At 36.3% G+C, this 14956-nt stretch overlaps 1 protein-coding gene across 1 annotated transcript; it reads right to left on the reverse strand.

The window, feature by feature from the left end:
- Positions 1 to 3144: 3144 nt before the first annotated feature.
- On the reverse strand, positions 3145 to 4287 carry LOC132628450 (secreted RxLR effector protein 78-like). Its single transcript, XM_060344231.1, has 2 exons — positions 3919 to 4287; positions 3145 to 3219 (listed from the first exon to the last, which is right to left on the reverse strand). Exons 1-2 carry the CDS (start codon positions 4285 to 4287, stop codon positions 3145 to 3147), a joined length of 444 nt encoding a protein of 147 aa, XP_060200214.1.
- Positions 4288 to 14956: the final 10669 nt, after the last annotated feature.

The raw sequence follows: 14956 nt of genomic DNA on the forward strand, positions 1-14956 counted from the left end.
ACCGACCGGACTTATGTTAATTAATTAGACTTTTAAAAAATAAATTTAAAGTGTAAAGCAGCTAAGACATTACTAAAAGAAACTTTAGAGAATTGATTTCAAATTGTAAAAAGTCAAATCCTTTGAGTTTGCAAAAGTTGATTTGTAGTCAATTGTAACTAAACGACCAAACCTGAAGGAAAATGATTTGTTTATTTTTTAAAGAGTATATGACAAGACGATGCAACTGCTTCAAATTCCAAAGACCAAATTCATAACTAGAACAATTTGAAGCGGACCTAAATAGAAAAGAACTAGGAAAAGTTTTAGACTTCTGTTTTATGTCCAGATCTTGAAAAATATGATTTGCCTATGGTCCAAATATTGCTAGATAGACATAAACTGATTACTGGTTTCAAGTTCCTTACATCTAATGACATATCACATGTAGGAACTAATTAGTCTATTATTAGCTAAAGTGAAACCTTAAAGGAAACTTAATTATAAATTATAAATTAGCGTAGATCTTAACAATCAATCACAAAACAGAATAACGGATTAGTCACAGAGAAAATTTTAAACACTGTAATGAGTAGGCCAAGTGATGTAAATGATAAACGCCATTTTGGCTTTCGCAAGATGACAATGCTCTGCAATTTTTCGCTCAAGAGAGTAAGAGAGAAGATAGTGAATGATGTGCGGACTCCATAAGCGGTGTTGTTGAGTCTCAAAGTGAAACTCTTCGGCACCGGTATACATGTGAAAAAAAGAAAAAAATGACGGAGTTAGAGAGAAATCTTGCTGTCAAAAGGTATTAAAGAACCAAGCAGTAAACCATACCATGATTTTCATATAAGAATATATATATATATATATATATATATATAAAGACCTTAGCAGTTATGTGGTCAAGATGGCATGTGTTGGTAGAGGAGAATTCATCAAATAGGATCAAATCAAGCTAACAACTACTCTACCTTTACCAAACTAACTGTAAACATATGATATCACCATCAACTAAGGCCATTTTCCATACTAGCAAAAAAAGATATTTGCAACTGTTTCATCAGAAAAAAGTATTTGCAATTGGTTCATTAGATGCTATTTTATTGTGGACTTGTCAAAATAGAAAAAAGATGGAAAAAGAAAAACCTTTTATTCAGCATTAAATTGTTTCTATAAAATTCAACACTGACTTTGGGAGAAGCTACTCTTGAAGCAAAGTGAAAGTGGAAGACTACAAAGCCTAAATGATCACTTTCTTTCAGTCATTGCTCAATGCACAATTTATAGCAGTTAACTGAGTGAATACACCAATAACTTCTAATAACTTCTTCTAACACAGCATGCTAATTAAATTTCTGAACCTTTTTTAGCTCATTCTATCTATGGAATCCAAGGGATATGAATGCCCCAAAATTTACATGATTGTGTTTAACCAGTTAGGTAGAAAGAATTTAGAAGTGAAACATACGACAGAAATTAAAAAAGGGAATAAAATCCAACAGTATCTTTTTTGACATAGTATGCCATCAACTATGTTAGCAAAAGAAGACCATAGTGCACTCAAAAACTGTTCAAAGCAGACACATATGGCCATCAACTTTTGTTCAAGTATATGCAAGATATACATGATGTGATTGGTAAAATTCCTTAGTTTATTTTCCTCATAAACTATGTCCAGTCTCAAAATAACTAATCCCTGAACTAATAGTGGCAAATTTGCACAGTAACATTTGATTTCTTCTTTCAAGTTTGAATATCCTCTTACTTTGTCCAAATGATTTTAAAGATGCAAATTTAATTCGAGGTGCTATTAAAGAAAATGAACAGAAGCATGAGAACGCCACATGTTGTAGCAGTGACATTGCAATTTTATTCCGGGAATAGAAAGGGAAGAGGATAATGTTGGCTTGACTGATGAAGAGGAAATCCACCAGGAGAAGACCAATGACATATTTAGGTTTTCCTCTAGGACTCATGCTCAAGAGTCAAGACGCTGAACTGTATAATCGAAAACACCATTAACTATCCATATAGAACATCTTAACAGCGAAGCATCTCAACATTTACTCTCAAGGTCAGACTCCATACACAAGATTACACACAGGGTGAAAGCATTCTTAGAACATCTACACAAGACTGAGCATGGGATACATTCAACAAAGAAACAAAGTCACATATATGGACAGAACCAAATTAACTACAGACTTCAAAGCCGATTCACAACAACAACAAGACTGTCTGTATATTCCTCTCTTTAGTTTTACAAAAACTGTTCAGGACCTAGTCATACACAACCGAACAGTTTAAACAGGTTTAAAATTCACTTACAACTTAGTTGTTTAGAGACAGAACCAAATTAGCTCTTTTGTTTGAAAGGGGTGAAATTTCTTCACTATAAGCATTGCCTGAGGCCAACACATCATATCCTAAACTCTTTTCATCGGAACAGACAATTTATCACAAAATTTTAAACTGTTAGGCCATGTAAGGAGAACTTGCAATGTTTTATCTTTATTCAGAGACATATAATACCAGTTTTAATTCATTACCAAACTGCTTGTGCACATTTTTTTTAAAATGGACAATGCTACAACACGAGTTCATGAAATATATTTGCATCGCCTTTCACCTTTACACATAAACCATACTCAAGATTAAATTAGGCCATTCATCAGCTATAGCAGCTACACGAAATAAGAAACGCAAACATTTTTTTTTAATCACAAATGGTAACAACAAAACATTAAAACATGACTTTCTATAGTAACAGAATTCTAACAAAACAAAAAAGTCAAAATAGCATCAGATTTTACCTGTTCGTGGTGCAGTGAACAGGGTGCGAGGTCTTGGATCCACACTCGAATATTAATAGCTCCGAGTTTGCATGCACTCGGATTCGAAACAACAACAGAGGAGAAAATGTTTTGTATTTCAAATCAATACCAAGAAACAATGAGACTGATTGATATTTTCAGGGGATTGAGGTGGCAAAAAAAGAACCCCCTTAAATGGGTCAAGAAACGAGTATTTATAGGAGAATTTTAGGGTTTGCTGGGGTCCGAAATTGGGCAGGATTTCTGGTCTAGGGTTTTTCAAAAAACGAATCAAAAATGGATCCGTTGAAATCCAAACAGATCTTCACGTGATTTGGCTTGGGTATTACCAAAAATGGTTCGACCACCCCTGGTCTTTGAAGATCAATCCGTGCCTTGAAACAAGAAATGGAGATTTTCCCTGTCAATGACAGAACGCACAGGTAAGCAGACGTAGGGACAAGGTTTTTGTGTATGAAAATGGGTAGACAAGGTTGTTCATGGCTAAAGAGGATCAGGTTTTTTGCTGGAAATGGAGAGGGAGAGAGAGAGGGATCAGGCGCGGCTGAAGCTTTGTTTAGGTTTTAGGTTTGATGAAATAAAGGTATGGGCCGGGTCATTGAAACGATAATGGGCTGGTGAGTTGAGGAAATATGGGCTGGTCGTTGTCCGGGTAGTTTAGGCGGGTGTAGGCTAGTTGTTGTGGGCTGATTTGCGCTCAATTTGGCTGAATTTTTATGGCCTTTCTTCCTTCAACTTAATTCTTTTTGGGCTTCTTAGTAATTAACTTCTACAACTCCTAAGTGATTAACTTATATATATTATGATGACAATTAGTGATTAATATGTAAAAATAAGGATTTAATAAAGTGTTGACTTATAATTAATTTAACGAGTCCAAATCCGAAAATGAAATGATGACGAACCATAAACATTTGTGATAAAGTAATGCTAGTAATGTTGATAGTAAAATAGTGAAAATGAAAGTAAAGATATTAATAGTAGTAGAAATAAAAAAAAAATAGTAGTGAAAATAAAGTATTTAGCTCGTTAATGAATTTAGAAGCCCAAGGAAATAAATTGGAATAAAGGAGAGACAAAATTGGGTGTCAACAAGTACTTCAGCAGATAATAGGAACAGAGTTAGGGAAAGTGGATCCCCCTGCTTCACTCCTCTAGTAGATTGGAAAAAACCAGTTGCCTGTCCATTGATAAGGATAGAATACCAATTGTTAGCAATCAATCTCCATATAAGATTAATAAAGTGTTCAGCAAAACCCATTTTTCTTAGCACATGCATAAGGTACTTCCAGGATACCCTATCATATGCCTTGGTCATGTCCAGCTTCAGAACTACATTAGCAGGTTTCCCTCTTAATCTGATGTCTGAGACTATCTCCTGTGTGAGGAGTATGTTCTCAAATATGTTTCTCCCTTTTACAAACCCAGACTGATTTTTAGAAATCAAATATGGTAACAGTTTTTCCATTCGGTCATGAACAACCCTAGAGATCACTTTGTTGACAAAATTTGACAAACTTATAGGTCTGAAGTCTGAAAAAGTTTGTACAGGTTGCTTCTTTGGGATTAGGACTAGATTAGTATGAGTGATAGATTTAGGGAGTTCAATTCCATCAAAGAAAGTGAGTACAATGTCATGTACATCGTCACCCACTATATCCCAGCATTGTTAATAAAAACTCCCAGTAAATCCATCTGGTCCACTTTCACTATCTCCATTTAGTTCAAAAACTGCCTTTCTGACGTCCTCCTTTGAAGGATAGTTGCAAAGTGCCATGTTCTGTTCATGGGAAACCATTGTAGGGACATGGTTTAGTAACATAGATACATCTAGATCCCCTTTTTGAGTAAATTGCTTCTTAAAGAAACTTATTGCTTCCTCTATGATCTTCTCCATAGTTTCTAGCCACACTTCATTGTTATTCTGAATTCTGTTCACTTCAAGTTTTCTCCTCTTTCCATTCACATGGTTATGAAAGAAACTGGTGTTTCTATCCCCTTCCGTGTACCAGGAAAAGCCTGCCTTCTGCTTCCAGTGCTGCTCTTCTAGGTTAAGGTACTTCTTCAATTCTGCTTGTGCCTTTTGAAGAACAATTCTGTTAATGATGCTAGGTTCCTCCTCGAACAGTTTCTCTTTCACTTTCACTACTTCCTCCATTATAGTTAGTTGTTGGAAGATATCCCCATAAGTATCCCTGCTCCATTTAATCAAAACACTTTTAAGATTCTTTAATTTCTATTTGAAAGCCAGATAAGGAGACCCTACAAAATATGTCCTCCAATTCTGTTGCACTACTTCCTTAAAAAAAGCATGTTGTATCCAGAAATTCAAGAATCTGAAAGGTTTTGAAAAGTCTACTTTTTCTTCTCCACAAGACAAGATCATTGGAGCATGAGCTGAGCCTGATTTAATAAGATGTTCAACTTCAATCTGAGGGAATAATTCTTGGAAAAGACTGTTAGCTATAATCCTATCCAATCTCTTGAATATGTAATCTTCAACAGCTCTTCCATTCCACCAAGTAAATGGACTTCCTTTATAACCCAAATCAAATAATTCACATGAATTTATACAAAAAGCAAAATCCTCACATTCATTCAATGTGACAGGAAGCCCTCCCAGTTTTTCCTCTTCTGATAATATCACATTGAAGTCTCCACCAACGATCCATGGTAGGTCCATGGATCCTGCTAACTGATACAAATTATTCCATAGCTCCTGCCTCTCTCCATCATTACTTTAGCATAGACAAAAGTATGGATAATGTCTTTGCCTAAGTCTTGATGATTCAGCTTCAAAGTGATTTGTTGTTCTGTGTCCAGCACCAGATTCCATTGTACTGCCTCATCCACAAATATCCAGATCTTACCATTTTGATTTGCAATAGCTGAACCCATTCCCAATCTATTTGTGTACTTCTGTAGATGTCTGCAATTCTGAAATGGTTCCATAAGGGCTATAACATAACACTTGTATTGCCTTTGTAACATGATAAGTCTTTGGAAAGCCAGTTGTGTGTTAACAGATCTAATATTCCAAATTAATGTTTTCAGCATCATTTGGACTTGGTAGTTGCAGTTCTCTTTGTTCCAACCCTCCTGGCTTGCACATTTTGTAGATTCTTTGTTTTTTTTCATACTCTTGGTCAAAGCTTTTGGAGATATATCTGCATCTTTTACTATCTGCTTGTTATTTAGATCAATTCCAGTTTCCTGATCCTCCTCTATTTGCTTTAAATCCTTCATAGCCATCTGTACCTCTGATTTTGTCACCTGATGTGCAACTACCTCCTGCAAAGTTGCATTTGGATCAGTTTGAGGTATGTATTCTGCCACTTTCTTCCTCTCTGCTTCTCTAATTTCTTGTGTAGCTTTCTGAGTCACTTCTACTATGTTTGTGATCTCCTTTATGCTCTATATTTTTCTATCATCTTGAGCAACTGTATCTGTTTGTTCTTGTCTTTCCTCTTCAGCACCCTTTGCATTTGTAGATGTCAAAACCACTTCTTCCCCTTTTTCTGCCCCTTTTTTGTAATCTGGTGGTTTATTTTTCACTTCTTCTGGTGGATAACCCCTCTTTTGGTGTTTCTCTATACAACTAACCTCATGTGATTTCTCATTTTCTTCAGGTTGATGGCTCTCTCCAACTTGAGATGAACAAGGTGAAAGCCCCTGTTTCTCGATGTTCAGCTGCATATTTTGGTACTCCCTTTCCTTTCTTGTGTTGTTTATTTCTCCTTGCTCTATTTCTTCTGGTGACTGTGCAGTTGAGTTGCCTTCTCCAGTTGGGTCTACTTCTGAATTAAATGTTGTTTCTGAACCCTCATTTTCCTCTACTCTATCACCCCACTTAACTGTCTCCATTGTTATTTCTTTGGCATGTTCATGTTTCTGAAAATTATCCTCTATATGCTGGTTAAGGACTCTTCCAAAAGACTTCTCAACCCATGGTTTCGCACTAGCATGCTCTTCTTCTCTAGTCTGCTAATTATGTTCTCCTGGGGTCTTGGCCTTGTTGACACCCAATTTTGTCCCACCTTTCCTCCAAAATATCTATTTTTCACTTCTAATATTTTGGCAACTTTAAAAAAATAATTATTTGCATTTTTACTATAATTAGCTTTTATTAATACCGGCATTTCATTATCCTGTCATTATCTTTTACTACCGTCCTTACTACCATTATTATTATTATTTTATTACTATTTTTTATTATCACTAGTATTATCATAATTATCATTTCAGCATTTTTTACTGTCTTACGCACATGCATCGCATTTATCTTCGCACAATTAAATGATAGCGTTTATTTGTTTTCAAAACATTATTGCACAGCTATTACAACGTCGTATAATTTTATTACCTGAGCACTAATAATTACATATTTTATATTTTAGCACACTTAGTATATATTTAATTAAAATGAATCTTTTATTTGAAATTAGAAACCCAAATTGGTTCTTTCATCAGCCAAATTATTAGTCCAAATACGAGCCCAATTCACCCCCAATATTTTCGGATTAACCCAAAACAATTTTCATAGCCCACACCCATTTTCATCCGCCCAGTCCATTATTTAAACTATACCCAACCCATATCCACTAACCTACCCGACCCGACCCATTTTTAATTTAACCAAGGGAAACCCTTTTAGGGTTTCCTTCATCTTTTCCTTCATCAGCCTGCCCCCATCCCTGTTCTCTCGCTTCCTCCTCCCCTTTCTCTCTCATATGCTCCTCCTTCTTCTCTCTCTACCCTCTCTCTCCCGCTCCTCCTCGCACCCACTTCACCTTGTCCCCCCACGCTCACTGCCATCCCCATTCCCTCTGTTCCCCACGCGTATCTCTTTCATTTCACCACAATACAAGCAAAACCCGAGTTAATCCCCTATAAATATTGGCTTCCTAATCTGAAAAGAGGAGGGGCTTTGGAATCGCGAAAAAACCTCCCTGAAAAGAAGTTCCTCAGCTTTGAACACTCCTGAAAAATATCAGTCCCCAATCGCACGAATTTCCCTCTTTAAATATTAGTTTTAATTTTCTAAATATCGATTCAAGCACTAAATTCTTTTCTGTTTTGCCCTTGTTATTTGTTTGAATCCGACCGCGCACAAGTTCGGATTTCGTGGTGTTTCGAGGTAGATCGGAGACTCGAAGCCTCACTTCGCTGCACCCGAAGAAGGTCAGTAAGCTTCCCTCTTTTAGCATATTTTAGCCTTTTATTTGTATTTTGTTTATATGTGTTAAGTTGATTAGCTATGACAATCGTTAGTATAAGTTAGGCAGATATGTGTTAAGTGCTAGCCTCGTTTGGTTGTGTCGTCCCAATTGTTAATTTTAGTCATGTTTAAAGAGCAATTTAAATATCAGTTTAGGTCTTTGATTTAAGCATGTCGAATAATTAGTTTAATCAGCGTTATGCCTGTTTTAGCTCATGTTTCCATATGTTGATTAGTTTAAAAGTCTTGGTTAATTGCATTCCTCTCTTGTTTTGCTTGATGAATCAACCCCTACTATGCAAAGAATACGGTATCAGTAGTTTCTCTCGTTATTTCAGCATTTAGCTTCTCCTAATCTTATTGCTGCCTAGTATGAGTTTATGCTAGTTTCGGAATATAAGTGGGCTAAATCTTTAGTTTACTTAGGCTTTTGCTTGATCCTGTTTTATTTTACCATTTTCCAGTTTAGTAGTTTGGTTATGTGTCAGTATGAACTATACTAATAAGATATCATTAATGTCTCTATGCTAGGCTATAAGCTGATTCTGATAGGTTTTGGTGTTGGCCTGAGTTTATTTTGGTTCATATTTCTTTAGCATGTTAAAAAATAGGATTTAAACGATGTTAACAAGTCTAAATAGGATCAATTGGGATCTGAATTCAACTTTAATTAGTTTATAAACATATAGTGTCTCTGGTTTAAAGGATCTGAGCTTTAAATGTTTCATGTTTGTATCTTTGTCTGCACCTTGCTTCATCTGAACTTACTCTCAATGAGCATCTACTCATCTGCATATGGTATAACCTCACTTGCATCATGATCGGAGTGTAATTGGTTAACATATATGTCTTTCTTGTTGCTTCACTGCATATATGTATTAGATGCCTTCCCATCTGTTTTGTACCCTCCATGCAATGCCTTGACTTCATTAGCCTACTGAGCCATCATGGTGTCTGAGATGCTATGCCTACTTCATGTATTCTGTGAACTTCCATGTATCCTAAGTCAATCTATCCTACCCTGCTCCCTGTAGTGCCACTTATTACCCTCCATGACCATCATGTGATAATCTTGGAATTTCTTTGGATATGCAAAACTACTTTTAGCCTCATGTCCCACTTTGCTTGCTTGAATCACTCTTCAATATACTACTGGTGTTGATGTGCTCCCTAATGTGATCCTGCCTATATCTGTAACATTGATCTAAGACCTTGCACAACCTTTAATTTGTGGTGTTTTGCCTAAATCTTGTGCATGCATACCCTCTGGGAAGACTCTTGTTCTTAGAGAGGTTCTGGGAGACTATGTTTTTGCTTGGAGCATTCATTGACATAGAATACTAGGTTGTCCTCATCTTGTCCCCCTATCCCATTATGTATATGATTCAAGTATCGTAGTATAGTTCAGGGCAGCTTGAACTATTTAATCTGTTATTTGTTTGAAGTATTAATCTGTCAGGAAGTAGATCTCTGTAGCATGTTCTGTGTCTATCGTTAGCCATATTTATCGATTACATACTAATCTTTTCCTTTCGTTTTATGTATGACCACCGCGTGCGGGTCCGAGGAACTCATCTTCTTCCGCATTCGATGTTGGGCCAAAGCCCAACGAAACATTCTATCGAGTCAGCCCCATCAGCTGTGTAAAATGATTCCGGGCCGAGACCCATAACCGCAGCAACAGTGCACAGCAATTGGCCTGAAATGGGCCGATCCATTTAACTCCTCTCCTCCTCTATTTTTATGCTTTGTTGAGCATTTTGCTTTGGTATTGAATGACTAACGCTTTGCCTTGTTTCGTCTTCTTAATATTAGATGAATCCTAGCGGATTAGTGGGGATGATGTTAGTAGTAACGGGTAGTTAAATTAAAGGAGAAACCAATAGTTAATTCCATAGGATTCAGTTTCTTATGTTAAAATCATTTAAAGTCCTCTTTTATGCAAATTATTATGTTTTCCTCTAAATCTCATTTTAAGCAACATTCTTATATTTTCTTTAAAACCTTAACAACCTTTTCTAGCCCTTTTTCTTAAAATTCAAAGCACCTTATTTAGCATTAATTAATTAACCTAAGTTTGGCCGGATAATCGTAGTTAACGGATTCTAAAGGATGCCTAACCCCTTCCCTTTAGGATAATATAGAACCCTTACCTAGAATCACATTGGTTAAGCAGGCTATTGACGGAGGTTTAGTTTTTAACTTTGCCTTAGTTAACCTCTAGGTGTCCTAATTCATCGTTAAATTAATTAGGTGGCGACTCCTTAAAACAAAACAACTCAGGAATCACCAATATGTTGTACTCCGCTTCAGCCTTTGGTAAAAATAGGGTGCAACAACTTGGCGACTCTGCTGGGGATAATAAAGGTTCTAACCATAACAAACTTAGGTTAATAATTAATTTGTTCGATGTTTGGTTGTTTTCTTTATGTTTACTTTTATTGTTGCCTTGTTTGTTTCTTTTATGTTCTTTTAAATGATTGCTTTATTATGTGAAATTTTCTATGTAATAATATGTTACTGCTTTCCTTAAACTGGCATTCCGGTCATATTTCCTCCACTCCTGGAAAATTCACACTATCACACGTACACGCGAGGTGTGTTTTGCGCACCCGCAAATTTTCTTCGTAGAATCCAAATTTTAGGAGAGTTGGCATATGCGCGGGGTGCTCGAGTAACGGGGACCGCGTAGCCTTCTCACTCGAGTAGTCCGCTCGGGAACCTTGCGTCTAGCAAGCCAAATCCTAGAAAAACGTAAGATAGAGCTATGCCACCAACTCTATTTAAGTCATTCATGCATAAGCCTTAGGTGGGTCGGTCCTTGGTATCGACTCCACAATTAGGAAACCTACCAAATTGTCGACGGGTTTCATAACCCAACGACCGTAAGCATATTGTGTGTAACGTGATAATGATAGAAAGATCCAAGCCGATCCATGACATATCGAGTTTGGGAGTCATTTCTTTTTTGTAGGAAGTTTTAACATCCCCAAGTTCTGAACTTTTCAATTACGTCGCTTAAAAAAAACTTGTAAATCGAGTCCTTGAATTATCGGAACCAGCAAGTATTTTTGAGTTCGAGTTAGTTGTCGTCATTCGTGAAAGGCAGTTCATCGCCCCGTCGTTGCTCGACAAAAAGGTTATTTGCTTCTTTGCCTTAGTTCAGCTCTTTTTTCTTAGTTCAGTTTGTTTGCGAGTGTGTGTGGATTAGTTTAGTTCTAATTGCTGTTAATATCAACAGAAATCCTTTCCCCTATCCCTTTACAACTGTTAGCCTTTGTAATACGTACATGCCAATTCTGAGATTTTAACTATAAGCTATAAAGCATGAATTCTGCCAAAAAAGAAAAGTAAGAAAAACCGCTTTAATTTTGACTTTGTATGATCGCATCTTTCAAATCTATGCTTCCTTCTGTTTTAACTAGTTGTCTTGAATACTAAGAAGAATTCCTAAATGCCTAGTCAATAGTTAAGTAACTCTCAGACTACATTAATCATTTTAAAAAAAAAAAAAAAACTGCTGAGAATATGTCTCAAATATCAAATATGCTTTGACTAACCAGGAAGTTCATAAATAAATTGAACCCTCTATTTGTTGGACTGTTGCTACTGTCTGTTACATTAGGGAGTGATTACACATTTATTTTAAACCTGGAAAATGTTCACTTTTTTAGTTTATGAGATGATCACCTAACCATGAATGAGCCTGCTTTGGTTGTTAATGTGCACCTGGCCTTTATTTCTAATATTACTTATATGCTGATTGGGAAGTTAAAACTGAGGGTTTAAAAATAACTATGATTATTTTCTCATTATATTTGCATCAAACCAATTATCCACACATGCATCATTCAATTTGTCCCTTCTTAGCTTAGTATGTTGACTCCATTTGGTTTGTGTGAATGTCATACAGTTGTTAACACTAACATAAACTCATGTGATTTTATTTAGTTTTAAGTGTTTGCCAAGGGTGCTTGACAAGGATAAAATGTGACTTATCTCAAGAAGAAAACATGCATGTATCTCTCTATTCTGTCTAAAGGTGCTAATATGTGCCCCTACATGGTTCAGATGCCATATCTTGATGAGAACTAGGTCTGCCCTTCTAGATATCTACTTTATAAGAAAATGAGTCAAAATGACATAGGTGTTTTGTATGTTGACTTCAAATAATGTTGAACTTGTAAATGTGGATCTGCATACTTATGAGAACTTGGTCTAAACTTATCTGTTTGTACTCATATGCTGGAGAATGATTTGTGTTAGCATGATAGTTTGATATAATAATTTGTAGAAATTTGGCTGAAGGATCATTTTTATTCAAAATGTCTAAGTATTCTTAACTACCTCTCTTTTATTAAAATACATAGGATAAGCAGCGAGAATTGAATCTTATGTATACATCTTTAATATGTGGTCGAAAAGTTTCATGAATATGGTGTTGTGATTTCCCTTTCTGTTATATTGGATGATGTTACTACTGGTCTATCATTAAGTGGTTCCTGTTTCTGTCCCTAGTCCTCCTTCAAAGTAATTGAGCCTGTTGTTTGAAGCTCTGTTGATTGAAACTAAGGAATAGATTAACATCTACATGGGTTGCTGCCACGTTTGAGATTAAGTTGTTGTTTGAAAAGAGAAATAGATGCTACCTTTGGTGTCAATTGAGTTTGCTTTTGAAAAATTAAGTTTTTTTCTAGGGCGAGGGGAATCTGTTGTTACACCCTTGAGTCTTTCGGGATTCATAGCACTGGATATATATTTGATTCAACTTGCTACTAAAGATTGTATGCTATATGGACTCTGAATTCTATTAACTTCAACCATTGATCAAGAACTGTTTTAATAAGTTTACTGCCTGAATGTTCTCTTATATTGTTGATGGTTGAAAGACAAGGCAAATAGATGGATTGGTTTAGCCTCCTTCGAATAGCCAACCATGCCTAAGGTTCTAGAAACCTTTTGAACTTGTGCGACATTGGAATAAGGATGGTAGTTACCCCCTTTGTTTGTCTAAATTTTCTTTAAGTTGGAGTTTTGGTTTATTTATGAGCTGCTAGTTGTTGAAAATGTTTGGCTGATGGTTTCCTGGTTCAGTGGTATAGGATCTATCCTGCTTACCTTGCTTGCAAAGAATTGAGTAAAATGCTTGCCCATAGGTATTTCTTGGCTTTAACATGAGACTGACTTATGCCTGTGAACTAATATAAGGATTGACAAATTTTTTGGTTTGCATAATAAGAAAAACCAGATTCTCAAAAGTAGGTTTTAATATGACTTATGCAATATAAAATGCCTTGTTTCCATCTGATGTTATCTTGTTAAGACCCTCTTTGGTATTTGAATACTTATTCTTCATCCTTCCTTTTCTTTGCGTGACTTGATGAAATCTCCCAATCCCAAATGCTTCCTGATTTGCTGCTGAACCTTGGAAAAATCTGCTATATTTGTGAGCTACTATGTTGCCGTTGATCTGTTCAATTTGGGATATTGGAATCCTAGAAAAGCTCCTGCCATGGGCTGTTTCCTCTGATTGCTGCTATACTTCTTGGTTGAACCACTGTTACTTTTCATATGGCTGTTGCTACCTTGAAATGCCCTTTTGTGGGGCAAACTGTTGCTGCATTCTCGGGTTGAATGCCTGTTGTGTTTTGGGCTGAAAATGCCATTTTCGAGCTTATTGTTGTTGCTCTGCACTTTGGAGACTCTAAATGCTGCACTTGAGGATAAAAATGTTGCTTCCCTGTTGCTATTTGATGTGTTACTTTGCTGCATTTGTTGGGGGGTGAATTGAGTTGTATCCTGGAAATATTTGGAGCAAGAAGTACTGCATTTACTGCAGATATGTGGCTGTAGTTTAGAGCTAATTTGTTATGGTGTTTCGAGAAATAATCAGCCATATTCGAGGCAGATTTGAGGCTTAAATGCTACTGAGCTTTGGGGCCATTTGCTGTCAGGATCTGGGACACTGTTCCATTTGGTATTTGGTGTAGCCTTCACTCTGTTTGTTGGTGCTACATTTGATTTCTGAATTCCTTAGCTTATGTATGTGTGTGTCATCCTGTGCTTCAAAATCTCTAGTTTCCATTGAATATTGACCAAATGAATGAAGTTCTTCTTATCCTTTAATACATAAATTGTTTTGTTAAAAATAAAGGAAATGAATATCATGTTCATCCCTGTTAAAGAAAGCTAAAAAATGATTTGGATATTAAACTTTGTGTGACTGTATATTTCAGCTTTTAAAATGCATACAAATTCTGCTTGGTGTCCTGTTTGTTATCATCTTTTAGATAGCTGTCGGCATGTTGATAAAGGAAAATGAGGCAGACCCTTTCTTACTCACAAACCACGAGTTGTGTTCAATATGTGATAGATGATCTTTCCTTATTAAGAATGTTGACCGAAACTGTTCAAAATCTAGCACTAAGCTTCTGTTTTAAGAATAGAGTGGAATAGTGGGCATCCTGTTTGGGAATTTTATTTTACTTTTCCTAAAAATTATCTCTTGTGTGTTCACCCAAGAAAGTATTTCTAAATCTTGGTTGCTGGTTAGTAATTCCCTTGATTGCATTTTTTCTACTATCCCGGTGGTTGAAATCTAAGGCAAACTTAGGGATTGGTTAAGCCTTTTTCGATAGCCTGCCATGCTTGGGGTTCTAGAAACCTTTTGATCTTGCGCGGCATCGAAAAGATGAAGGTAGTAACCCCCTAAGTTTCCTTATTCCTTGGCGGACATAGTTGACCACACTTTGAAAGCTGATGCTATATCTGGCTTAGCATTGTCACAACTTACACCTTGATGTGCTATCCTGCTCACTGCATTGTGATGCTGTTATGCTTATCCTTTGGGGCAGCTGATATCTGTCTTTTCAAGGCTATTATTAAGTTTGTTTTTGGAGGCTGTTTGTGGGGGCTGCTG

The sequence above is a fragment of the Lycium barbarum genome, chromosome 2 (assembly GCF_019175385.1).
Source record: "Lycium barbarum isolate Lr01 chromosome 2, ASM1917538v2, whole genome shotgun sequence".
Lineage (NCBI taxonomy): Eukaryota > Viridiplantae > Streptophyta > Magnoliopsida > Solanales > Solanaceae > Lycium > Lycium barbarum.